The sequence below is a fragment of the Chaetodon trifascialis genome, chromosome 20 (genome assembly GCF_039877785.1).
Source record: "Chaetodon trifascialis isolate fChaTrf1 chromosome 20, fChaTrf1.hap1, whole genome shotgun sequence".
Lineage (NCBI taxonomy): Eukaryota > Metazoa > Chordata > Actinopteri > Chaetodontiformes > Chaetodontidae > Chaetodon > Chaetodon trifascialis.
This window is the reverse complement of record NC_092075.1, coordinates 14129454-14157066: the sequence shown is the minus strand read 5'-3', so window position 1 is coordinate 14157066 and position 27613 is coordinate 14129454. Positions and strand designations below refer to the sequence as shown.

At 43.3% G+C, this 27613-nt stretch overlaps 1 protein-coding gene across 1 annotated transcript in view; it reads right to left on the bottom strand.

Moving 5' to 3' along the window:
• LOC139348397 (poly [ADP-ribose] polymerase tankyrase-1-like) overlaps positions 1-27613 on the bottom strand; it is a 77681-nt gene that overhangs the window by 14066 nt on the left and 36002 nt on the right. The window contains exons 7-17 of the mRNA XM_070988471.1: positions 19922-20016; positions 18867-18933; positions 18450-18636; positions 14824-14945; positions 14614-14705; positions 14414-14492; positions 13251-13422; positions 12011-12090; positions 7591-7736; positions 7297-7462; positions 1873-2092 (exon numbers count right to left, since the gene is read on the bottom strand). Coding sequence (XP_070844572.1) covers positions 1873-2092; positions 7297-7462; positions 7591-7736; positions 12011-12090; positions 13251-13422; positions 14414-14492; positions 14614-14705; positions 14824-14945; positions 18450-18636; positions 18867-18933; positions 19922-20016 — 1426 coding nt within the window. The remainder of the gene's footprint in view (positions 1-1872; positions 2093-7296; positions 7463-7590; positions 7737-12010; positions 12091-13250; positions 13423-14413; positions 14493-14613; positions 14706-14823; positions 14946-18449; positions 18637-18866; positions 18934-19921; positions 20017-27613) is intronic.

The window sequence follows — 27613 nt, the reverse complement described above, 5'->3', positions numbered from 1 at the left end:
GACAGCGGTTCAATTTCCAGCTCATGGCAACATGTTTCCCACCGGGGAGCGGCTTCTTTTAAGACTGAGACACCGTGTGTCACCCAAACCTCAAGCAAGCTCTTAGCAAACTAAAAGTCAACAGAATTAGTGGGTCTTTTCACATTACTCATGTCAGACTTTCTGCTCACCGTGAGCCTCTTGGTAAGCATGAAGATAAAAACACACAATGTAAATATTTACCCTTCATTAAGGTTATGGCATGTTCTATATTTATGCCCGTGAGGGGCTGCGGTGGTGTCTATCTGGTTCATATCTCTCCTGTTATCTCTGAAACTGATGTAATCATGATTACAAATCCCATACATATACATGAGGATGTGTGTGTGTGCTCCTTTGAGGACCTACAGAATCTCTGCTATCATGAATTAAAAATCCTCATGAACTTTCATGAAGGAGATTCAAGGTTGTTACAGCACACTATAGTTTAATGCATACTGTAAACTGTGACAATATAGTCCTTTCAAGTTAATGGTAAAATAGGATATTACTTATGCACAAATAGGAATATTTGCAGTTACTATTTTAATTGCAAACCTAAAAACAGTCATGCAAATGAACCGAGATCAGAGGTCTTCTCGGCATCAGCGCTCCTGTCTCGTCGCAGCTGAGTCATCTATTATTCATGAAGAAAGGACAGTGCACGCAGCTTGGGAGTGATGTTTGACTACCGTGATTCCCCTTATTCAGGCCCCGGCCATAAATTAGTTGCCAATCTCCATCTTATCCAAGCCGCCGCTGCCCAGCTCTCAACAGCGACGAGGACAAGAGAACACATCTGGCCCCCGCTGCATTTCAGGACTGATTTAAAATCCTGCAGATAACGTTTAAGGCACGGCACCGTCTGACTCTCGCTTATACTCCACACATGTTGATCCCTAGGAGTCATAACCCAGCTTAAGATGCTGAGGCAGGGGACTGCTGGCTGGTGCAAGTGCTTGCTATATTACCAGGGGCCTTTTCAGCCTGGGCCCCCAAGCTGTTCAGCAGTTTAACCCACACAGGCTTTAAATAACTACTAATATTGAAAATATGACTGTTCCTGACTGATAAGAACTTTTGTAACAAGATAAAATGTATGATTTGGAAAAAATATAGATATACTTGATCATTTATGTTACTGCAGGAAGATCCATTACATCATATCCTTTATTTAAAACACGATTTGGGGCATTAGTTTGCAGAATTGGTCAATGACAAAAAATGTACACGGATTCAAGGACTTGTTTGCAATGGAGCCTGTAAATAAAGACCACATGAGCCTGCTACTTAGGCAACAGTTACATAAACTGGGCTGATGGTGACATTAAAAAGCTCATATTCCAAAATGACATTAACTTTTTGAATGTCCTCATAAAGTGACTGCAGCGCACCAGTAAACCAAGTCTGGTTTCAGACCAGCTGCCCGCTCGCCTGCTGAAGCTTATATTCAATGATTGCTGTCGTCAGAAATGGTGTTATGAAAAATTATTGACAAATTGCTAAGTTGTCCCAACCGCGCTTGTCTATAAACAAAGTGTTTTTGTCCTCAAGGCTTAAGCTGTCTGGATGTGTTTATTTCCTTGTTCTTGGCACGGCACGGAGCCAAAATCCCTGGAGGTCGGCTGTTTCTGAGACGCTGCAGCCACAGTGACTGGCACCAGCAAGCGCACATACCATGTCCAAATATGCTTCGATCCTGCGAACTTCAGCCAAACAGGCACTAGAAATTTCGGTCTCTTCATTTTACTGAGTCTGCAAAGTGAGCGTTACCCAATTTGAGGAGATGTGTGCTTATCAAACTGACCTGTGTGTGTGTGTGTGTGTTGCTTGGTGTTTCCACATGCATGTTACCTGCAAGGTGCAGAGGTGTGGAGTTGCGCCCTTGCGTGTCCCGACAGTTAATGTTGTCGGGGCTGCATAACTTCTGAACCCTGGCCAGGCAGCCTTTCTTAGCGGCATCCAGCAGCGCAGCGTCTCCTCTCAGCAGGTCCTGGATATCGGTGTCCCCGTCCTTCACCAGGTCCAGAGGCGTGTTCCCGTCTCGGTTCTTCTTGGTGGGGTCTGCCCCGTGCTGGAGAGAGAAAGCCAAAATGGCCAGATGTGTTAATCCATCTTAACACAGAGGACTTTTAAAGACTGAATTGTGGCACAAAAGTTGATTCTACAAAATATCAGCTCTCAAAAACCCCTCGTCGCCTCAACCCCGGTGGAAGCGTTTCACTCAGACGGGGAAGAGATGTTGACAAGTGACGAGTGAGAAGTGGATGAAGGTAATTCACCGGAGAGAAGAAGAGAGGGAGAGACGAAAGGCGGCAGAGAGGTGAGGACGTGACATCCACTGAAGTGGAAAACACCACATCCCCTGGAGACTGGGACATTTTCATCGCTCAACTGTCTCCTAGGTTACGGTTTAACTTGTCATTTCATTGGAAGTTTTGAAATCCGCTCATTAAAATTTGATGTTGCGGGACCAATCCCCTGAGTATCCACCGCTGGCCTGAAACTGTCCATTATTCATCTCTCATGGCTGTATTTCCCTTTCTTTCTAATGTTTTTTTTTTTTTAAACCTACCCATGTTATGATTTTTCTGCCCTACTTCTCCATTTCTATTATCTCTTGCTGCTGATGCAATCACATTCTCACTGTAATTTATTCTCTATCGAGGAAAATTAAAAGAGGGACCCATTTAAGTAACAACTGGGACATTTCCATAGAAATGAATGCTGGATTCAGTTCATGAAAGATATTTCATTTATTGTAGTGAGCAATTCTGGAGCCTCCAAACTCTCTTGAGAACAATCAGCTGGCTCGTAGGAGGTAATGAATTTCACATTTTTGATCTGTTCACACGCAAGGTCAAGAGTCTACAGCTATGTTAGCAGTTCTGAGAGGCTCTAAGTGCTAATAGTAGCATGCTAACATGCTCAGAATGACAGAGGACGTTCAGATTTTAAGCAGGTGTAATGTTGAGTCATGTAGTAGAGTTATGTGAGTTCACACATTTCATTCCAAGTGCTAAGAAGATGGATTCTTCTCCTGTAATGGAAGAGAAATGTGTCATGTTCTCGCATTTCTTTCCGAACAAAGAAAATGCTTATGCGCATTTTGTATGTCTCACAAGATCCCGGCAGAATCTCACAGCACTGGGAGCGAAAGCTGCCGAGTGTTATTCTGAGCACAAATCCAGCACAGAAAGGGGACAATAGAAAGTTGACAACAAACAGCGGAGACAAAGGCAAACCTGCTGCTGAACTCCGGAATAGTTTATTCAAAAAGAGAGAACAGTTGCATCCCGGGGCCATGGCGGATTAACACCAGAGCGCGGGAACACTCTGTTACTTGTGTGTTAAAGGGGAAACGAGGGCACTGCCATGTGTACACAGGAAGCACAAACGCAAGCTTAAAATCCAGCTGAACGTCGCCGGTATGAGGATTTTCCAACCACAGTGGAAAAATGCCAAACCTTCCCACCACCTTGAACAATTAATCGTCTGCCTGCGTCTCTAACCTCTGCCTCCAGACCATCAGATCAGCGAGAGTGCGGCCTGAGGGAGCGGCTGTATCTCTGAACTCCAGCACTGTTTGGAGAGCACTGACTGGGATTTATCTGCACAAGAGGCTTCACACACTGACGCCGAGGAACACATTTGATGAGCTGCTGCATATGTAATGATAACGCTAATGACAGGAGGACCGGCCCCCAGCAGCCGCCAAGACACGAACACAACAGCAGAAACAACAAAGGACAACTGCTTTGCATGCTGGTAAAGGGAAAAAGTCCACCGCTGAGGTTACGACAAACGAGGATGAACAATCGCTGGTGATAAACTCCCGCTAAGCGAGCCTTTTGTTGGATGAACACAAACAAAGCTGCTGAAGCAGATGGTGTTCCTGGACATGCACTGAAGTCCTGCGGTGACCGACTGCAGTCGCACCGATCTCCATGAGCGTCACAAACACCGCCAGGTCAAAGTTCCCAAACAAGTTAGCAGCAACAAATGCAAATGAAGGTAACACCAAACACCTGGAGGGATTATCAGGGATTACTCCAAAAGATACGCACTCAATTTGGGATGTTGATGGTGGAGAGCGCCAAGATGATGGTCCAAAATCTCCAAATTCAACCATGCAGCCAGTCCACTGAAAAATCTATTTATTACTAATACTGCCCTTTGACACTCACCCTCATAATCACAAAGTCTTTCAAGAAGAAGACCCTTCATTCCCAAAGTTTGGATCAATACCAGTTTGGCTTTGGGGCAAACAGTATGTCACCTACCTTTCACACAACAACAATTATTTTACCTCACCACACCATTTTTCTGAGCGAGGCAGCCTCCAAAAACTCCTCGATAACCTTTTCATCATTAATCCTAAACACTAGAGCGCCACCTGGCTGAGTCCTGAGTCCCCCTGCCGCTATTTATACACAACAGCAGAGGAAGTACAGGGCAGACTTCACAGTTTATGGCACTGAGCCTTCATGACAGCCGACAGTGGACTGCAACTCATTATTATTTTCATTACGGACTCATTATTTTTTCAATTAAACACTGATTAAACCATTAACAGCTTTTCCCTGAGTTGAGGGTGACGTCTTCTAATTGCTTGAACCAGCAGTCAAAAACTCAAAAAAGATATTAAGTTAACAACAGTCAAGCAAATGTCGCACAAAGTTCACCTGAATTTCCAGAAAACAGGTAAAAGACAATGCCATTGAGCGTTTCCTTCCATCCGCTGCCTTTAATATTAGGAGTTGGGTGCATCAAGTATGGCACCAATTCTCCATTCGGGTGCAACGGGAAGATGTGACTGTGATGGAAATATTGCATTTATATTGATTGTATGTACGCATGTATTAGTTTGAGGATTTGCTCCACATGGATGTGATGTCTTCATCTGCTGCGGCTCTTAGTCATGATTCGTTTGTCAAGTCTGTTTCCGTCTGCACTTTGTTGCATCCTGTTTTTATCGATACACCAACTCTTCTGCCTTCAAGGATAAACACTGTTTTTTTGACAACAAGTGGAAGAAAAGCAGGAAATTCTCCCATTTTTGAGGAGCTGCAATATTTAACTGACCGTGAGCAATATCTTTTTTCCTCTCTCACCGCCTGTGTACAAATGTAATATTGGAGCATTTTTGGCTTCTATTATATTGTTTTTTCATAAGTATTAAAAATGTTATAAGGTTGTTTTATGTTCTTCAAAGCATCTTATGCAGATTGCTCCGAACTTAATCTCATTGTGCGACGACAGTGAAGTCCAGAGGTGGCACATTTCCCCTGCAGCTGATGCAGCCTCCACGTGTGTGAATTCAGCAGTGTTGATCTAATAATAATTTATGCAGCACCATATGGCAACAACACAGCGGTGATGGAGCCTTGTCTGGAGGTGATTATGATGGGGAAAACAAAAACACATTCAGCTGAAAAGCTGCAACATTTCACGGGACTCATTTAGAATCTATGAGATGTGACAATCGAGCGCCACACGGCAGATATTTTCAGCCTCGCAGTCTGATTAGTCGGAGTTCATCTAGATTAAAACTCCAGAGATCATGGCAAGTTTTCGTGCTCGCTTCCGATGGGCCAATCAAAGGCCTGTCATCACTGTTACTTCAGATCCATTCGCAGGGCACATGGGGAGCCACGTGCCATTTATTGCATGAGCAACAGGTGATACTGTGTCGCCAGTTTTTGTGCCACGTGGCAGAACAGATTTCTGAGTTCCACTGAGGCTCTGTCATGTCTTGTAAATACCGTCCTCTGAAGCTCTGTGTAAAAAAGGATAAGGTGTGTTTACAGAGCGTTACGGCTGTACAGAGAAAACGGCTGCAGAATTTCAATGTTCCAATCCTGCAGACTTCAACGCACCCAGAAGTCCTGCATGGTGGCTGCAAACAGCATGCTAATGTTTGCAAATGTGGCCCATGTGAAGAGACAGCAGAGGAAAAACATGCGACACTCGTGAGCCCAGCTTTCTCTGGACGCTTCCTCACTGTGGTTCAGAAAGCTGCTTTGAATGGAGAAATTCAGATGCCTGCTGTGGGTTTCTAAAGAGCTGATTGATCACCAGCATCTTTAGAACTGTTTCCATTCACCTGCATATACCCGGCTGCATGAAACTAACAGAAATGTCAGATTTCCATCACTGGTTCCACGTTGTTTTCCACCATTAGAGGTGGTGCTCCTTTCGTGACATCACCTCGTTGTTCCTTTCTTCTGCTATGGTTTAACGGCATCTGGGCGGAGAATTAGGGCTCCGGATGTTCATTCTGAGGTGCTTAACTTCTAATATTCGCATGGTGAATGAAGGGTTTATTTTAGCCAAACCAGAGATGGAGGTGATTGTTGAAACCATGAACAATGAACCAATAAGGTTTTGCTGAGTTTTATTTTGTTTCTGTCGAGTTTGAATTTAATATGTCTTAGGATGATAAAATCACCGTTTCTATGAATGGAGTCTGGTGGCTTTGGTGAGAGCAGCTGTTTCTGGTCGAACAAAACGGGAGTTACTCTGAAACAAAAAGGACCATCTCTGAAGAGATCCTTTCCATAATGCTGTCACATACTTAGAATAACAGTCTGAGCCTGTCAGTGGCAAAAACAAACACTTTTAGTGGACGTACACTGGAGGTGCGCACACACCTGAAGTGACTCCATAGAAGTCCAACTCGCGGTCACAGCGCTCTTGTTCAAAATTGGACCAATTTCTAAAATTGTTGTTCCCATTACTCACTTAGACACAAAAGTATGGGGAAATAGCGTCCAGAAACACGGATAATATTTAACCCGAGTTTTTCCTATTTGTCTGGGACACTGAAATCTTCCAGGAGATGCAGTTCAGCATGTTCTTCAGCGCAAATTAAACCATTAGTTACTGGTTTAAGGCTGCTGGGCTATCAAAAGCAACATGAACCAAAGCTGAAATCCACAGCTGCATTGAATAGAAAGTGAATTATGTGCATCGGCTGATTGTGGCAATAAACTGTCCACCTGAGCACAAAAGGTTCCAATGTGAGGGAGAAGAAACAGCTCGGCTGTCTAGACGTTACTTCTGTTGGACAGGTTCTTTTGTTTCAGCTGTGAGACCTCAGTTTTTGCTTTGCAGTTGTATAAATGAACAGAAAAACTAAATTGAATCGATAGTTGCAATCATTCGCGTGACAATTAACCACCAACCGTCACGATGGTGACAGGCCTGGAATAAAAATGAATTTAAATGTGGGGCTGAAAGTTAGTTCGGTGCTATGGAGGAAAACGCAGCTCTAACCTTGAGCAGCAGTTTGCAGATCTCGTATTTGCCCTTGGCAGCGGCTTCGTGGAGCGGCGTGAACTTCCACAAGTCGGCCACGTTGACGGAGGCTCCGTGTCTGACCAGCAGCTCGGCCACCTCGTAGTGACCGTAGGAACAGGCGTTGTGGAGGGGAACCAGCCCACTGCAAAGGTTACACACACATACATCATTATATTGTCACCTTCCATAACTTTGCTATGACTTCCTGATTCATCATGTAAACAAAAATGGACTAAAGTCTGCCTGTAAATGTTACTTAAAGGGTCGCACCCTTTGTCCTTGGCGTGCACGTCGGCCCCGTGGTGCAGCAGGTACTCCACCACTGTCACTCTGTTGTAGCCAGCAGCAAAGTGAAGGGGAGTGGAGTGCCGTCCCTCCAGGTCTCTGCAATTCACATTCTGAGCCGTACACAACGACTGGGGAGAGACGAATGAAGAGACAGAGAGGGAAGATAAAAATGAATGTCTGTCTTCAAATTAAAGAGCTGATGTACCAAAGAGGCACAAAGAAATACATCTATTCTCTGCGGCCGCAGTTCCAATCATGGAGTAATTGCAATCAAGATTTATTTTCATTGTCGTTCCGTTATTTTGCTTTAAAAAGACAAAATTCCTCGGGAGACAGGTTTCAATTTGGTACGAGGTTAAATTGCTTCAAGAGGTTTTCCGTCAAGCGCGACGCGACAGTTATTTTCACGTTTAAACTGGAGATGGACGACGGACGCGCAAATTAATCGATTTCAAAACTGAGAGAAGGAAAAAAGGGACTGGAAGGAAACGCACACATGGCTTTTCTCTGATAAAAAAAATAATTTACACACAAATATTAAGACTGAACATTTCTCTGTTCAGCCTGATGACACCATTTTGTAATCAGATGAATCATTTAAGAAACAATTTATGGCTAATTTGATTCTGTTTTTCAGCCACATGAGGACTAGCTTGAAATATCTCAACAGCTCTTGGATGGATTGCCATGAAATTTGGTGCAGACAAACTGTAATAACTTCAGTGAACTCTTAACTTTTTATTTAGCGTAATTGACTCTAACATTTACTCAAACACCTCTGTGCAGCCTGGCAGGGCTGCTAGCATCGCTGTGGACTATGCATACACTTTTCTTAAAGTAAGCTAGCAAATTAGGACACATATCCAGTAGAAAGATCTTGTGAAGAGGTAATACATCACCTACACTCAAAAGTTTACATCATCCTTTTTATTCCCTTCCGATGAACCAAACCCTACATCAAAAAGACAAACTACTTCTGGGAGGCGGCAAGAAAGAGACACAGAAAGAGAGGAAAGAGTAGCATTGTTCCTCTGCCCAACCATCGTGCTTTATGATGAAAAATATGTCAGTGAAATGAAATATGTGGGAAAAAACAGTTTTGGGGAGCAACAGCAACATTATTAAAGTTATAAACTTTAGTTGAGTAAAAAAAAAAAGCAGGAGTCTGCTGAGCTGTGGCAAACACCTGCTGCCCTGCTGAAAATAAAAGCGCTCCTTTTCTTTTATTTCACACTCAATTATACTTAAATTCAGGACTAAGAGGAGACGCGGTGGGAAATTCATTTGAAGGTTTATTTCCGCCACTCTTTAGGACGCTGCGTTACAGGAAATAAAATGAAACGTCCTGCTGGCGGTGTTATCCTCAATGTTGAGGCATTATCCCTCACTTCCACTGCAGTGCAGCGTCTGTCTGTGAAGGCTGTGTTTCCAGGAACAGTAGTCTGCACCAGGGCGAGTGGAATTTGAATTCTGCATACCCTGAAAGTGATGTGATTACTTTTGATTGAGGCTGGCGGATACGATTAAACTTGTAAACATTGGGTGTCACACAAATCAAAAGGCAGGAACAATGGTGCGTAGAGACATTATGGATCAATTCCAGTCTGTGCTGGAGCTTCTGAAGGCTTGTCGCCTACACAGTAATATCAGTAGACTGTGTCCGGCTGGGTGTTTCCCTTCCACAGGGTAAAGACGACTCCATATGCAGCAGCAATATCAGTAATAACCAATACACAGCTGCAGCTGATAGATAATGAGATTAAACCTCACAGCCCTAAACTAATGTGAAAATAAGGGAAAAGAAAATAAGCAAAACTTGAAATCAAAAGATTCATCATTTGCTCCTCAAAATCTGATTGTACTGAAGGGCTGGATCTCATGTAAAAGGTGCATTAAAGTACATTAAATTAAGGCGGCATGCTGGGATCCATCACCGAGTCTGTAATTATGAATTAAAACCTGGAATAACTGTTTTTTTTTTTGAGCAGAAACAACATTCGCGTTCTATTTGCTCCAGTTTTGGTCTCTACCAACTCCTCCTGAGGGAAATGTCTCTATAACTCTTTAGCTGCTGTTCAGCAGATGGTCACTAACTGTGTGTGTCTGCTGTTTGGTGCAGGCAGTGCGCAGCGGAACGAATGATGAAAGAAACTCATATTGCCATTATTGTGACAGATACTGTGATTGCGAAACATGAGTCACGACATTAGTGGCAATGGTAATTTTTGAAAAGAAAAAATCTAAAAATGATGATGATGTGATTTCTGCTGGGCTGTGTACCAAACAAGCATGTGCTCTGAAATCTAAGGAATAATATTTATAGGCACCACAGTGCTTCATTTATTTATTTTTTTATTTTTTGGGGGGGGGGGCTTTTTAGCCTTTATGACAGTGATAGCTGAAGAGATGACAGGAAATGGGGCAGAGAGAGAGGGGAAGACATGCAGCAAATGAGCCACAGGCAGGAGTCGAACCTACGGCCACTGCAGAGGACCTACAGCCTCAATGCATGGGGCAACCACCCTACCAGTGCTTCATTTCTAATGGTATGCTCTGACACATTTTACATTTATCGGACAAGTACGATTTGGATATTGTACTTAGCCACATTTCAGTTTTGGTGACATTTCAATTGATTGTTCAGCACTAGCGCAGGGTGGAGTTTTAGGGTTTTTTTCTCAGCGGCATGCTGCGGCACAAAACGCTATGAGAGCGAAACAGTGAAGCTGAGGATTTAACAGCCGAACAATGAGCTGAAACTGAGCACAAAGCTCTGTGAAGCTGACAGAAAGTGATAATTCTACGCAGGTTTATCTCAACCATCGACCTCTTTTGATACATTGTTATCATAAAAATACAGATTATAGCATACGTCTTGCAGGAATTTCTTCATTATCCTTATTCTCTTGAAGAACTTCTTCTTCTGCATTATGGAGCAAGAAATAACTGAGCATTTTAAAATTTAAAAATTATTTTAATTTATTCATTTAAAATAGTACCTCCTGCTTTGAATGCTGTGAAAAATGCTGCTGAATGACACCATCTGTCTTTCTCTGACCGTCATCTCGGGTGACCGTCTAACAGTCACAGCCTAACAGTTCAGCCTGAAACTCTTCAGCATCTCAGCAGCAGATGACAGAAATCAGTGCAGGAACAGCGCAGAGTGATATTTCTCTGAGAACGTCAATCAGTAGCTCATCCAGGCTGTTAACCCTCGGCCGCGTACGTGTGTTAGGTAGAAAGTGACTGACAGAAAGCCGGAGCAGAGCTGATCGTCTGTTCTGCTCCGATCTCCTGCCCACCTGCCAAAGCATCACATTTCAGGCAATGACAGACCCTCGTCATCTGGATAACCCTATTACAGCCTGTCTCTGTGGGTGAAGACACAGATTTTCACTCCGCACCAAATACTTCTGTCAAATACTTTAGCGAATCTTCCCAGGTCCTGACATTTGGTGGGTGGTTTTATCCGAGGCACATTACAGCGCATCATGAGCGCCTACATGTTTAACACGGCTGGGCCCAGAGCAAATCAAAGCACCGACAGCGGCGGCGCAAAGAGCTTGTTTCTCTGAAATTTGGCCTTTAACGAAAAGAAAAGTCTGTGGTTATATTTTGAATCAATGCGGACACTAAGACAAAGACATGAATAGAAAACATTTGATGACATTTAACAAAAATCACACTGACCAGAAGGCCACAAGAACAGCGGGAACGCTCACAAAGGTCAGAACATTATGCTCTGTTTTCAATTAAAAAATAAAAAACGTCGGTGTTGGCGGACGGGATTATCTGTGCCGCAATTTCAAGGACTTCCCTTTCAACGTAAAAGCAATGAGGTTTTGACAGATTTAAGAAGAATAAACTGACACATTCAGCATGTTTTTCAACCGGTGTCTGTACAAACTGAGGATGTCGGTTCAGGCATCATCAGGGTTGGGCTGAGCCCATGTTCAGTCACGCTGCTGGTCAAGTTTCACACACGCTCCTCTGGACATGATCCCACATTATCCCCGAACTGTAATGAGGAAATTAAAAAAGATTTCTGCTCCCCCAGAGCAAATTATTTCCCAAGATCGCTGTCATTACACACACCAAGGCTACTCAGGTCATGTTCTTTTTTCCATGTCCACGACCAACACTAATCGTTTGGAGGGGAATGAATTGTGTCTTTTCAGTCATTTAACACACCGCTATTAGGTGTGATCTATCCAAATAAAAGCACATTGATTACTTTTAAGTGTTAGACCCTTGTAATGAAATTGGGCATAAAGCTTTCAAGGATTTATTACACTGTTGGACTGACAGTACAGATATACCTGGAGTATATTTACCACAAAAACTCAGTTCATATTGGAGCTAAAAAAATCTCTACAAAGGGTAACCAGTACAACCAAACTACCTTGACAGTGTCCAGGTCTCCAGCTTTAGCAGCTTCCAGAAGTCTGTAGTCCACGTCTGAGTTTCTCACTGGGACGTTCTCTACAGGGCAGAACACACACGACAATATTGGAGAAACATTCATTTAAACACGCACCACAAATGATCATGACAGCAAACTCATCACCCGCAACGAGGTGGAGAGAGGGGATGAGGTCAGACTGAAGTCACCCACAGCTAGCCTGGCTCTGTCTGAAGGTAAAAAAAATCCACCTACAGCACCTCTAAACCTCACTAATTAACACGTTGCGTCATATCTAATCTGTACAAACCACAAACCACCAAGCTGTGGTTTTAGAGAAGGTCGTGTGCCACACTGTTTCTTGATTGAACTCCGATGGTTGCCTGGCAACATCACAGTGACCACAAGACTCCATGTTCGCTCATGGCTACAAAACAGTCCATCAGAAAAAAACCCTCCCATAAACCATTTTACACTTTGGTTTCTGGAGCGATTAAACAAATGAGATATAACATGTTAACTATAGAGCTTTAAAGGTGATGGTCAGGCTAGCTGTTTCCCTCTGATACCACTCTTTATGCTAAGCTAAGCTAAGCGACTGCTGATTGTACTTTCATATTTAACCAACAGACATCAGGTATCAGTCTTCTTGTTTTGTCCTATTCTTGGCAAGGAAGTGTACATTTGCATCTGCCATTGTGCAGATTTATATTTATTCTTTCAGGTGATCAGATTTACCTCAATATCAATAAAAGAAACAATAATCAATTTCATTATTCTAATAGTTTGTCACTCTCGCCCGTCGAAAGCTGGGATAGGCTCCAGCCCCCCCGCAACCCCCGGGTATAGACAATGGATGGATGGATGGATGGATGGATGGATGGATGGATGGATGGATGGATGGATGGATGGATGGATGGATGGATAATAGTTTGTCACAGTATGAGACCAGTTAAACACACTGGGCTGCACCTTCAGTCTGACACTATCAATATTGACCTTTTAAAAATACTTTCATTTAATCTTGTTGTTGCTAGCTGATGTTTAACAACCGAAACGCGGCACCTACACATCTGCACTGCCAGCCTCCCACACACACACCCACCCACACACACACACACACACACACACACACACACACACACACACACACACACACACACACACACACACACACACACACACACACACACACACACACACACAAACACACACACACAAAGGGTGGCCTACGGCCTACCGTTGAGTATTTGCTGAACGGCTTCATTTCCCATTTGAGCAGCAGTGAAGCCCTGCAGGGACACCAGCGAGGCGTCTGCCCCGTATCCTAGCAACAGCCTGCAGGTCTGAAGGTGGCCTGCCAGCGCCGCGCGGTGCAACGCCGTCTGACCCAGCGTGTCCAGGGCGTTCACCTGCAAAACAAACACCTCTGTGTCATGATATGTTAAAACAACCTTTAACTGCTTCAAAAAACAGTTTCCAGCATGAGACGCTCTTTAAACTGTCATGTCCTCAATCTGTGATGAGTTATTCTGGATAAAATGTATGTAATTTACTCACCTGGTGGACCCTGAAATAGACTCATCGACAGAGTTTCTTGTTGATTATTTCCTATTTTATCAACCTGCAATTCTAAATACATTTCCATCTGGGTGGAGTTTTGATCTGACGCTCCGGCCGGAAAAACCCCGGTATACGTACTTTTCATATTTTTAAACATCATCATCACAATGCTGTCCTGATCACTGATTTACAATGTTCATGTGACTTTGATCATATTTGTCCCCGTATTCTAATTTAGCCGCTGTTATATAAATAACGTGCACACTCGAACGCATCAGCATCAATAGCGGCACCAGAAGCAATTTTTTCCGGTATTGAAAAGAGGTGAGTCACCACTTATTCTGAAAACCCAGGGTCGTGCTGCTGCATGCCATTCTGGTCTTCTTTCTTTTAACGTGTCAACACGAGGGCTCCTTCCACACTTAATCTAACCCTGCGTAAGTGTTGAACATCGGATCAAAACGGCAGCTCTCAGAGTAAAGTATGTCTGACAGCCAAAAAAACAATGACGCTTAACGCTGATATTTCAGACTGCAGAAATATCTACCGCAATTACACGACTGTGACATTAAAAGGGCCTTTTTGTGTTGTGAGTGTCAGAACAGTGACGCTAAATCTGCTTTGATTCAATGTTTTGATGCACGGGAATGAGACAGATACCAACAACAAAACACAGTGATATAAATCTACATGTGTTTACAGACAGAGATTTACAGAATGCATGATTATAAAGAGCACATTTGCATGGATTAAAAAAGGATTAAAGCGAAAGTAAAGGGATCAATAAACAGACAGCTGCGTGACGGCGGCGACCTGAGCGGAGGAAATGCTGCGGTTTACCTTGGCACCATGTTTCTGCAGCACCTCCATGATGTCATTATGAGCACGCTCTGCTGCCACATGGAGAGGAGTCATGAAACTACAGAGGGGGAGAGAGGAGGAGATAAATGTGAGGGAAAGTGGACAAAAACAATCGGCAATCAGCTGTTTATGCTCACTCATTTTGTACACAATCACAGCAACGACCTCACTTCACTCACTCTTTATTCTTCTCATTGACGTTGGCGCCTTTCCTCAACAGCAGCTCCGTCACCTGTTTCCTCTTCGGGTGCGGCGATGCGACTGCGCAGTGCTGTTCCACACAGACGGAAACATCACCTTAGCATCTGTGCAACAGCGGACGAATCCCAATCTGGCGTGTGTGTGTGTGTGTGTGTGTGTGTGTGTGTGTGTGTGTGTATTTATCTCACCAGCGCCGTCTCGTGCGTGTGAGGGTGTTTGAAGTTGATGATCTCCAGCGCCAGGGTCTTCTTAGCTTTGGCCATGTCGGCCTCCCGAGCAGCTTGAAGCAGGGAGTGGCCCTTAAACTCATCTGAACACACACACACACACACACACACACACACACACACACACACACACACACACACACACACACAAATGTCAGTATGTCAGATGTATCTACACCCACTGCGGAGCATCTGACGCCTCACCTGAATGAACGTGACCTAAACTGGAGTTACGAGGTTCTCACCCAGCCATAACAATGTATTCTTTCACTTGCAGTGACCCTGCAGCTTACAAATACTTCAGACAGATTACTTCAAAGTTTTTCGCCAGCGAGCTAATAACTCATGATGCAACAGTCTGTCTGCTGGAGTTGGAGCGGAAACAAGTGATTATCCCTCCGAGGGTCGAAAATTACACACAACAAACTATTTTGCTTCAGACACATTTCGGGCCGCATAAAAGGAGTCTGTTCAAGTCCATCTACCGACTGAGCGGCGGCGTTCAAGCGCTCACAATCGGACATGTAGACAAATGGTACGAGCGCCACACAGAAGTCACATCTTCAAGGGAAGGCGGTCAAGAGAGAGAAAATCAACAACAGAAGCGGCCGCTGCAGTTTGTTCTTGAAGAGAAGCCATTTTTCATCCTTGTTAGTCTACCGCAGTGCGCCTAAAACTTCTGGATTTGTGACCCGTTAACATGAAGGAAGGTCTGCTCTCCAGCTCTCATCACAGCTAACAGGCTTGGTGTGGACATGCGCTGTGGAGCAATTCGACCAAAGCAGTATTTCCTTCTCTCATTGTTTCATTTGAAGGATTTTTAGAGCCCTGATGAGGACAAAGTATCCAGTATTTCTGATAAATTCAGAGATAATGGACATAGTTTGGTGTAACTGCATGGAGAGTGTATTCTTGTAAAATACACACTCCTGCCTTTATTCTACATCACTGAAAAGTATCTGCAGGTATAAAAGGTGTCTGCAGGTGCAGCTGCTTTCGTGTGGAGACAGCGTGAAAGCCAGACTTTTAGTATCTTCAAACATGCTTCAGACAGGAAATCCATTGCAATGCAGAGCTCATGTGATTTATAAGCTGTTGCTGCTGTTGCTTTAAATCACAGCCCAGCAGCCAAGATTTGACAAGCAGCTGCTGAACGGCGACCACTCAAATCTAAGTGATATCTGTGGTTTCATTTTCTTGACTGATGGATTTCATCAGCTGCCTGTGAACGCCACGATGTCACACACAAACCATGTGGACTTTCTGAGGCTATACACTTATTCACTGTCTTGCTGAGCATTGAAGCATATGAAGCTACAGCCAGGAGTCAGTTAGCATAGCTTGGCATAAAGACTGGAAACAGGGGGAAACAGCTAGCCTGGCTCTGTCGTAAGACAAGATTCAAATGACGAGACAGAAATAAGCTTATGGTAAACTATTCCTCTAAAACACAATGCCTGGCTTGATCACACATTTAAAAACTAACTGCCCTGAACTACTTCCACTTCTCTTAGTCGTCTGGGTCTTTTGTGTTTATATATTGATTTTCTACTGTCTACAAAAAGACGTGTATCCCATATCTGTATTCAAGACACTAGGAGGCTTAATGTCAGGGTATCAAAGGTTCAATAACACACATCTTAAATACTTTTCACAGTCTGTGCTGGTCAAACAACTATTTCCTACAGGAAAAGAAAAAGAACTTCCTCTGAACTCTTTCGATCTCTACACAGAGCAAACACACTTTCACATGAACACACACACACACAGGGACACACACAGGGACACACAACCTATAGGCTATTGTCCAATTAGGCCTCTGTTTACCAGCTAGAGGGCCCCATCTCCACACTTGGAGTACACAGTGCATCCCCAAATATGGCAAAAGATCAAATCTGGAAGAACACTGTGGAGACAAGTCTGATTTTGAAAACAGAAAATCTTAAGCTTTACGTTTGTATTCCTGCGTCGAGCGTTGTTATTGCAGAAACTGTCCCACTGAGACGCCTTTTCAGAGACACACCCTCATCAAAAAGCAAACAACGGGAGCAATTGTCCTGCAGCTGTACACAAACTCAAGATGGCTTATGATTCATGCGGCATTCGATTCTTGTTTTGATCCGCCTCATTACAAAGATAACGCAACAAGTGCAGCGGCGAGAGAGCTGCCTCGCTAATTAACTTTCAAAGAGTTGCAGGGAGCTTTCTGGCAGAGACAAAGACTCAGCTTGTCTGCTTTGACTCTGTGGTAGCTGCGGACGTAAAGGAAACGCTGCATGGATTTAACTGTAGCGCGCTTTCTGTTTAATTAAATTAATATCGTACATCTGCCAAATGTTCAATTAAGAACATAGGAGTATAAACCCACACATCTGAATCAGCTTCAGCCAACCAAATCAACCTGGAGATTGATGCAGATTGGAGTGAAAGGCTGATGAAAACGGTCTTGATCCTCACATCCTGAGGTGAAGGTTCACTGCTTCTATCAATGAGCTTCTGTATGCAGCAATTCAAAGGCAGGAGCTATAAATGTCAGTCACAGTCGAGTGGGAAAATTATGGATTTGGGTTTCCGGAATAACTCTACATGTGTCTGCATACATTAATACGTATGAGGCTGAGCATTTTCTAGCATTCTTGGATTTAATTGTGCTCTCCTTGCTTTATTAAGGTAGTTTAAAGTTCAGCACGTCCCCCAGCATATGCACATCATCTAAGGTGGTTTTCTTTTACCTGGAACACTAGATCATGTATTGGCCTCAATATAAGACAATACATCGCTCTGGACATTACATTTGAAAAAGTGGGGCTCACAACATCAGATGACATCACACATCATGATGGACAGTTTAAAAAAAGGACTGGAATCGATGCAGCAGGAACAGAAATATTGTCTTTTTTCACTCCATGCATTCTTCTTCCTTGTCAAACCCTCCCGCCTACATTACCCAGCATGCAACGTGACTGCTGACAGTTCAGACAGAGATTTGAGAGTGTTATGCTAACAGTTCCTGACGTAGTTTCGAGCCTCAAAGCTCATGCAGAGCTCCACAACAACAGATTTATTTCATTTTCAAACGTGTAGTCTTCAGCCAAGTTATGGTGACTCAAGTGACATCACTTGAGGCAATTTTGCACAGCTCCCTGTGGAGCCACAGAAGTCTTTAAGGGTTGTGTGTGTTCTTCATGGTGCTCGGCTACAGAGATTCTTCAGGTGTGTTTATAGAGCATCTTTTCATTCGTTGGACAGAGTTCTTTTCCTTAGACAACAGATTTTGGAAGCTAAGGATCAAAAAACTCTAAAAATGAGCAGTGTGAGCACCAGTCGAGTCTAAGCGTGTGGCACTGCTGCTGGCTGTCAGATGCTAGCATCTTCAGCAACAGAAGATAACAATCCTCTAGTTAAAAGGTTGAGATTCACCTTCTCAGCTGTCGCAGTGCTGAACAAGTTCGAATCAACGGCTCCAAACATGGCTGTTGTAAACACACCCTTGATGAAACAACCTATTCATTAATTCAGCACCATGACACATTTAGCAGGGTTGTACACTGCAGCTGCAGTTTATGCAAATGAAGCAGCACACTCACATGTAAGTCTCTCCTTCAGCTCAGGAGTGGGCGCCATGTCCACAGAGCTCTTGCTGTGGCAGTTGAGCAGGGTCGGGTCGGCCCCGTGGCTCAGCAGCAGAGAGCAGACCTCCACTCGGTTTTTGGACGCCGCTTCGTGGAGCGGGGTGAACTGCCACAGATCCATGGCGTTCACACAGGCTCCGTGCTGAACAACAACAGCAACAAAGTGTATAAATAACAACTGTTAATTGTTCAAGTTGTTAATGAAATGACAAAATCAACAAAACGCTGAAGCTTGAATCTCTTTGGATTCAATTGCCATTTCTATTTTTTTTTTTTTTTTTTTATCATATTAATTAAGATTCCGTGCTTCTGCCTGGGTAAACAGTGAGCTAACGTGTGAGTGTGTGTGTTTGTGTGTGTGTGTGTGTGTACCTTTAGCAGCAGCTCAGTAACTTCATAGTGTCCATAGGAGCAGGCGTTATGTAGGGGCACCAGACCACTGGAGGGGCAAAACGCAAAACAGCATTTTCATCATACAGAAATAAACAATTTCATTCTTTACCTCAACGTTATATCTTTATTCTAAGGTTCAGTTATGAATTTTGTGACAAGACTAAGAATCTAGCAGCTCTTTGAGGTCGTACTTACGCTTTCAGCTCAATGGAAACATCAACACGCTAACATGCTCACCATGAAAATGCTAACACATGTTTGGCGGGTATAATATTTTCCATGTTCACCATCATAGCTTAATGTGTTAGCATGACAACAATTACTTATTAGCATCAAACAAAAATAATAGTGTGAATGTCATTAGATTTGCAGACTTAAACTAACTGGAACAATCTGGACTGAAGTGGTGGACCGACCAACAGTGACACCTTGAGAGTGACTCTGCAAGCGCAGTTAAAAATTCAGTACTTTCACCAAACACATTGTGAAGGATGAAATTCAAATTCAATTTCACCTCTTCATGCTGTCACCCCAGAGGGTTTCTTTTAGCCTGCCTAAATCTAATGAGCTTCATTTTAGCTCTAAATAACATCTATTGAAGCCAACAGCTGGAATCAGTCTTAACTAGCGACTCCTCTCGCCAACCTCTTGAAACTCCCAAACCTATAATCAAAATGGATGATGTCTCACTGAAGAGCGTGGCCTAGTTTTACCTCAAATGTATTCAGAAAGCCATTCTGATGGGTAATGGAAGATAAATTTGAAAACACTGTCAAAACTGCAGCCATGTTTTTCCGGTTTGGAAATCAGAGGACAGCCACTGAAAGCCCTGTGAGCGTGTGTTCGTCCAATCAGCAGTAAGGCTTCTTGATGCTGTCTCACTAATGGACAGTACTGTTGATCATATGTCAAACAGCCTACTTGCGACTACAACTACTGAAATAATATAGATTTAAGGCTTCAAAGGATCAAAATTCTGCCACATTCACAATTTGCTCTTCTTTTTTTTTCTATTTTAATTTATTTGTACGTACCCTTTGTCCTTGGCGTGAACATCTGCTCCGTGCTGTAGTAACAGCTGAACTATCCTCACCCTGTTGTATCCTGCTGCCAGGTGGAGTGGAGTGGACTGGGGAGACAGGAAGAGACACGAGAGAGGGAGACAAAGAGGGACCATGAGAGGAAGAGGAGGGAGGAGAAACAGAAAAGAGAAATGTAAAGTAAATGTTAGCCCACATGTTCGCTCGGCAGTACAACAACCTATCATCACGATTTCATAACACCAGTCCTGCACACAAAGAGCGCGATAAGGAAGAACACACACTGGTCCTCGCCGAGCAGCCAGATGTATGAGCAAGACTTTTCAGAGAGAGCCGGGCTTATTCCACTACTGAATCAGTCTCCAGTGATAACGCTTGACGTTATTTCCTCCATTAAATTGATGAAAAGCAGCAGTTGTGAGGACGCTAAGATGGGAATGAGATGAGATGGCTTCAGCTGTCCGTGTAAAGTTTCTCAGCAAAGGCCGCTCTGCTTCAAAGCTGGAGAGTCACCCGGACCGACGGAGAAACGTTACGGCGGCGGGAACGTTCCCATTATTCAGTCAAATGGAACTTGTTACGGGAATAGAAATAATGGAAATCCTGCCTCGAAGTCATGATATGAAAGCCATTTTACAGCACTGGATGGACTAGAGATCACGCTGTGAATAGGGCTGGGATTAAAGGCGCTACACTCAGCGGGCAGATACAAAGATTCTCACATTGAGGCAGCTAGAAATGCGGCGTGGGCAAGAAGAGTACAGTCCAGTACAATGTGACAGAATCCCTTTCACACATGAGATCTGGCCTGCAAACTGCTCTGTCTGGGTCATGCCAAGAGTCAGTGCCTGCTGAAATTCCTCTGAGTAAAACGCTTAAATAAAGAATGAAAGCAGCTTAAAATAAATAAATAAGGTTTATGATTCCTGGGTGGAAAGGGAAATAATTGTGTTTACCCAATTTTATTGCACGGTAATTACCTATGCACACCCTCTCAGCTGTCTCTGCAGTAGCTAATAGTTCCGCTAAAAACTGTTTATGGATTATCCAAAGTAACCAGGCCTGTGAGTGCGTTTCCATCCAACCTCTGTGGACACACTCGGCTAAACAGACGAAAAACAGCGGAGGACGAAAACATCAGATCTGCGTGGGGCGCTGAGGAAACGATGTTCCTCGAATTACGACATGAAACAAAAGTCATATTTCCATCAAATCTTCTACCGTTTGAGGTTTGACTGGCGCTCTTTTAATTGCTCAATGCGCTCTCTTCTTCTGAAGTGGTTTAATGGACCCTGACTGGAAAATTAGTGCCACCAGCTATCCTGACAAACCAATGGAAATGCGCATTCATTTGCATGTTCTCTTGCTAATTTCCTGGAAACATGGTTAAAATGTGCACTAGATTCGGATTGTAACTTGACCGCTGAAAGAAATGCTCCTGTTTAATATCAGTTTGCATGATAGCTGACAGTAGAGGGATTACAGGGAATGAGGAGAGAGTGATGGGGAACGACAGGCAACAAAGGCTCCCAGCAGGACACGAACTGGGGACACTGCGGTTTATGGTCGGTGCCCTTGGCCACCAAATTAAAGTGCAAACTTTCAATGCATGAAGTATGACAAATAAATTCAGCTTCCATTGTATTGGATTGGCAACAGAAATCCCACAGACCAATATCTTAAAACCTTGATACATAAAATCCAAATGATCTCGGCAGCTCGATACCATCAGCGGTAACTGAGATAATATGTTTTCTAAGTAAGAATGCTCTGATCCAACTTTTGCTCTCCTGATTCTACTCTCAGGGTCTCTGCTGATACAACGCACTGATCTGATGCCAGTGCTTTCTTTATCCCGAATGTTTTATCTGCGTACCTCACTGCACGAGATGCATTGGAACCATCTATGTGTACGGTGGCACAATGCTTGGGACTGCTGTGGCACAGAAAACCACAGCTGGCAATGAATGAATGAATGTAAAGGATCAGTGCACTGCATTCTAATGAAATATATTTGACATTGTCAGGCTACTCTAATTCTATTGCATAATTGTCTCACAAAGAGGATCATTTGTTTGAAGCTGTATGTATAAAAGCTTTGAAATCAGTCGTGTGTGTTGTTGCTGTTGATGTGCGAATCTGCTAAGCATTTCATGAGCCAACCAAAAGGATAAAGGAGATAAAGGGGGACAGAAGTTCATTGTGTGATGTTTTCCTCAAAAAAAAACAATTCTATGTGAAGATTTTACAAATATTAAGCCAATAACTTTTCTCTTTGACACTAAAACCCGTTTATATGGCAACTATATTTACATTCCCCCTGAGTTTGGTCAGGTGATGACATCTTACATGGCGATGGCACCAATGTTTTGTTTTTTTCTGCTTCAACTGCCCTCCGTGGGTTTCAAGATTATATGTTTCTCCCTTGTCTGATAAGTTATATCTGAACATGGCATTTATCAGCATGTGAGCTGAATCGGCTAAAACGACTGGCTAGCTGATCATCAAGGTAAAAACTCTCAGCTCTTTTCAGTGCCATTCCCCTCTGGGATCTGGTCTGAAAGTGCAATGATTCCTCCACATCGTGCATACAGTCATGTCACAGCAATGCAAAAGTGATTCTGCTAAAAACCCTCAAAATGCACTGAAAGAAGAACGCTGGAGCGCCGTGGCTGTGGGGCAGCAGCAGGCTTGACGATGCCTTTGGGGAAGTAAAGCGAAGGTGCTGAGGGAAGAGATTCAGATGCTGGTAGTTTCACTGCTGCACAGCCGCACACTTCACCCAGATCTTACGACAAAAGATCAGCATGGTTTCCATTCAACAAACCAATTATAACCTCAGAACACTGCATCAGTCTGAGCTGTGAGCAAACAACTTCCCAGCATTTTCTGGGATGTCCACTGCAATCAATGTCAGAAAACATCAACAAAAAGCAGAAGAAAAACAGCACAGAAATCAAACAATGACAGCAGCATTCAGAAATGCTTCGCTTTGATAATAGACGACAACCTGAGGTTCGACCACAGCCACCGGCTCCGGTTCTGAGAACCACATGTTTTCCTGTTATAAAACCCGTAATCAGTCCTTTCACAGATCACTTACAAAAAGAAAAAAACACTGTTTCAAAAGTCAGACTCCAACATTATTTCATAAGCCATGATGCAAAACCTTGGCAACATTAAAAATCTAAAAACTTGTTTACAAAGCACGGGTTTTCGAATCAGAGCATCTCGAACTTTCAGTTGGGACTTTCTTCCAAACCAAATGAAGAAAATGTTTATATTCTCACTGCTAACTTTCTTGTTTCATGAATGATTTAGCAATGCCTTCAAAAAGTTAGACAGACACGATACTCGAACTCCTATCAAAGATGGAACGATCTGGAAAATGGTATTAGTGTTGACAATTAATCTTGGAGCCAGTGTCCAGCTTGAGGAGATGTTGGAAAGCAGCTCATCCTCGGCGATCTCTGCCGCTTGCTCAGGAGTTCAGCTGAGATGCGGCGGCAGCAGTGAGGCGCAGAGGCAGAGCTGGGTGGACAGATGGTTCACTTGTATTTACAGGATGTGACAGCAGTATTTGGAGGGAACAGGACATGGTACACAGTTAGTCATCATCCTCATTTTAAATGCAGTGTCTTTCTGCGTGTGTGTGTGTGTGCACGCTTGTGCCTGTACATGTTACTGTATAAACAGAATAAAAAGCATTAATCATGTACTCAGTACATTTTAAAGCTTTAGCTACCAATGAGTCATTAGTTAGGCCACACACACACACACACACACACACACACACACACACACACACACACACACACACACACACACACACACACACACACACACATTTGCATGTACTGTTGCATCACCATGATGCTGATGCCAGGGTCAGACTGGGTACTTGAAGCTCCACCTTCTCAATCTGTCAACCCTGTGAGAGGAGCGGGTTCATGCATATTTCTGTGTGTGTGTGTGTGTGTGTGTGTGTGTGTGTGTGTGTGTGTGTGTGTGTGTGTGTGTGTGTGTGTGTGAAAGAGAGCCAACTGCCACACATGAACACCATCACTGCCTCAGTAGGTCTTGTATTAGATCCACCACACAGCTGCTTGTTTGGATTTAAGTCACAAAGAAGCAACTCCAGCTGAAGCTTTTGTTGTGATCCTCTGGCCTCAGTAGCCACAAGCCAGCAGTGCAAACAATCAAAAGCGTCACCCGTCTATTGTCTGACTGAGGCTGCCTGCATCCAACATCCTGCAACTACCCTCCACTGCTGCCTCTTCTCTTTCTAGTGCACTGAATTTATGAAGCAAAGATGTATTTTTGACAGTCAGTTTACTACGTTCAAGACCACACAGTGACCCTTCAGATGGCTCAGAGAAATGAATAAAAAAATTAAAAAACAGTCCATCGGCAGATCAGTGAGCAAAATTGACGGTCTTTAAATATTCCCATGTTTACATGAGCTCAATATTTCTGCTGGTGCCAATGCTGCAAGGGTGGAGAGGTCAGATTGGGCTGTTTACACAACCGGCTGAAATGACAAATAAAGAACATACTGAGGATTTCGAGAGATGTGAGAACCATTTAGACCATTTAGTCAAAAAATATGCTGAACAATGGCCTGTTTTTGTTTGGTTTCCACTATTTATTTCTAGGCTCGTGGCACAGTCACTACAGACACTACTACCTGTTTTAGCTGTACATGCAGAAATACCATCATTTGGCATGTGAGTGTGATTACACATGTTCAGGGGCACTGACAGTCAGTCACTAACTAACCAAATTCCCATCAGCCACCGCTGTACTTTGTGTTTAGTGCCAATTAGCAAATGTTAGCATGCTATCATGCTAAACTAAACATTTACTTGCTATTCATTCATTCTGAGCTTGTTAGCACACTGAGGTTAGCATTTAGCTCAAAGCAGCACTATGCTTGAGTACAGCCACAGGGGTGCACAGGGCTTTTTTCTGTGAATGACTGGTGACAAGCTAAACCTAGTTATTAGTTAAACGTAGCCTGTTTTGTTTGTTTGTCCTTCAACTGTTGGTTTCTCTCTACATAAAGTCCCCTGAGAATGAATTAAATATACTGGCCTAAAGTGAAAAACCGAGACAATATTTCAAACAGATGCAATCAGCACTCCCAGTGGCACACAAAAAGTGAACAATAGCAATAAAAAAAAACCACTCTGTTCTGCTTTAATCATCTAAAAGCCTTTTTGTGAAGTGGAGGAGAGTTAGGAGTGGAGGAAGGGAAGGAGATGGGGGGGTGCGAATGGTAGCAGCGAAGTGATGCAATCTCCTCACATTAAAAAATGTATTCGATGTTGCCTCTTTGGTGAACTTACAGCAAACAGAGCTGCTTCAAATCCAGCGTGGAAAAATAAGTCAGCCCATCAAAACACCAATCACGCAATTAAATTTAACACCCCATTTAAAAAAAACATGTGCTGTGTGATCTGCTGCTGTGCTACTTCCCTCTTTGTCATGTGTTTCCATTTTTCTTTCACCTCGCTCTCTCTCTCTCTCTCCATTCTCTTTACAAGCCTGTCAGCTGTTCCCATGACAACAGTGACTGGTAGCTGTCAGCAGTTGCCATAGTAATGAGAAATGATCTATCTGGGAGGGTGAACGGCCACATTTTTGGACCATTTTGTTTGGTGTTGTTTGCATGAGCGTGTGACGCTCTGATGTTAAACCTCAACTTTAGCCTGCAGAGCAGTGATTTTAATATTGACCATTTTGCAATTCGGCTAATATTTCAATTAACAGCTCAGGCCTAACACACACATGAGCCTGAAAACAGCATTGTCCTAACAAAGACTTCATTAAAGCAAGGAAATATTCTGCCAGTCAAGTGAGATTGTTCCATTTTTCAGTTTCATTTGGCTCAATTTAAACAGCTCATAATAACACAGATGGCTGCACTTCCATCAAGAAAATAGATTCTAAAAAATCATTTAAACATGTTAATTAAATTGAATTTCTCTGCAGTGAAAGCAACACCAGAGAAGACAGTGAAATAAAAAGCTGTCTGTGTCTGGACCGAAGCTGAATTCACATGTGCCTTTTGCGCACTGCTGATGTGGAAACTACAAGTGCAACAATGTGATCCACAGCATCGGCTTGAGCATCAATCAGAAAATGAATCGGTCTGTTTCACTCAAGACAAGCTATCCCTCTCACAAAGTGCACTTTTGGGGTAATAAACATCTTCTGCTGCGGAGGGAAAAAACATCACTGGTGGGAAGGTTCTTCACAGTCGATCAGCAGGGTGACAGAAATACAAAACACCTTGTGGAGTTGACACACACATTCGTCTCACTGTAATTATTCACTGTATATTACTGACGAAGGCCTGGATGGAAATATAACACAGTGCTCCATGATGGGCAAACAGTTACTGATGTTCCTCTGTAAGTCAGGTTTTATTCCTATGATGTTCAGTTCAGAATCGCAGAGCTGCTCCAGACTGATATGCACTAAAAAGTCTTTCTAATGAGTCCAAACCAAACCTAAACAATCAAATCTGTCAAACTCCTTCCCGCCCCTTTCATGCATATAATCACTGTGATTAACTGAATTAAAAAGCTTTTCGCATGATGCAAATATTTAGAAGATGGGATTAAAGGAGGCCGATTCACTTTTGTGAGCTGTTCAGACATTTCCAACAAAGTTCGTCAAAAAACATTTTGAACTGAGGAGTGAAACTGAAACTTTCATGTTAAAATAAATAGTGGAACATTGCTTTAATTTTCAGCTGCCTTAATATTCAGGTCAGGGCTGCACATCAGCAGGTGGACGCACTAACAAGATGAGTAGTGTCAGATGACTGGATCGATAAACATATTAGCAAGTCTGTGTGCTGTTCCTGTGCTGAATGACACACACGCACGCACGCACGCACGCACGCACGCACGCACGCACGCACGCACGCACACGCACACACACACACACACACACACACACACACACACACACACACACACTATAAGGTGCAGACAGCTCAGCCCAGCCAACAGCTTGGAAGATAAATAACCTGCAGCTAGTCTTCACATCTTATGCTCCCTGTGCACACTCACACAGACACACACACACAAACACACACGCTGATATCTCAACCATCACCTGTCGATCTGCTCTGCCTCTCAGCTGTAAAAAGCGACTTTTCCAAGGAGCTGAGGGCTACATGGGAAGTTTAAAGCTGAACAGCTCAGAAAGTCACTTCAGGAAAACACACCTCGAAAGTAGCCGAAAGCGTCCTTCTTACATTCCAAGACGGACATGCCAATTTTCTATTTTTCTACGTAGCTGCTACTAAACATTCTTATCGGTGGAATAAAAGTCAGTCAAGCAGGTTGAGACATCTGGTACAGCACTTCCTGCTTATCTAATTGTGACTTCCTGCTTATCTTTGTATCCGTTCAAGGTGTCTGATTGTGCTCATTTGACTGATGGAGTACCTCAAGGCTCAATCCTGGGACCTGTCTTCTTTTCTCTTTATGGCAAATTTTTGCTTGTCTTGTTTTAAACATTTATTCAAATTCCTTTCACATCTTCTTTTGTTGCCCTGGTTTGGAAAATGTTCTCTATAAATACATGTTTCTTCAATGTGTGCAAAAGGAACGGAGGTTAAAGTTTGGGAGACATCGTGGTACAAGATGTATTAAAATAGAGGATTTTTTT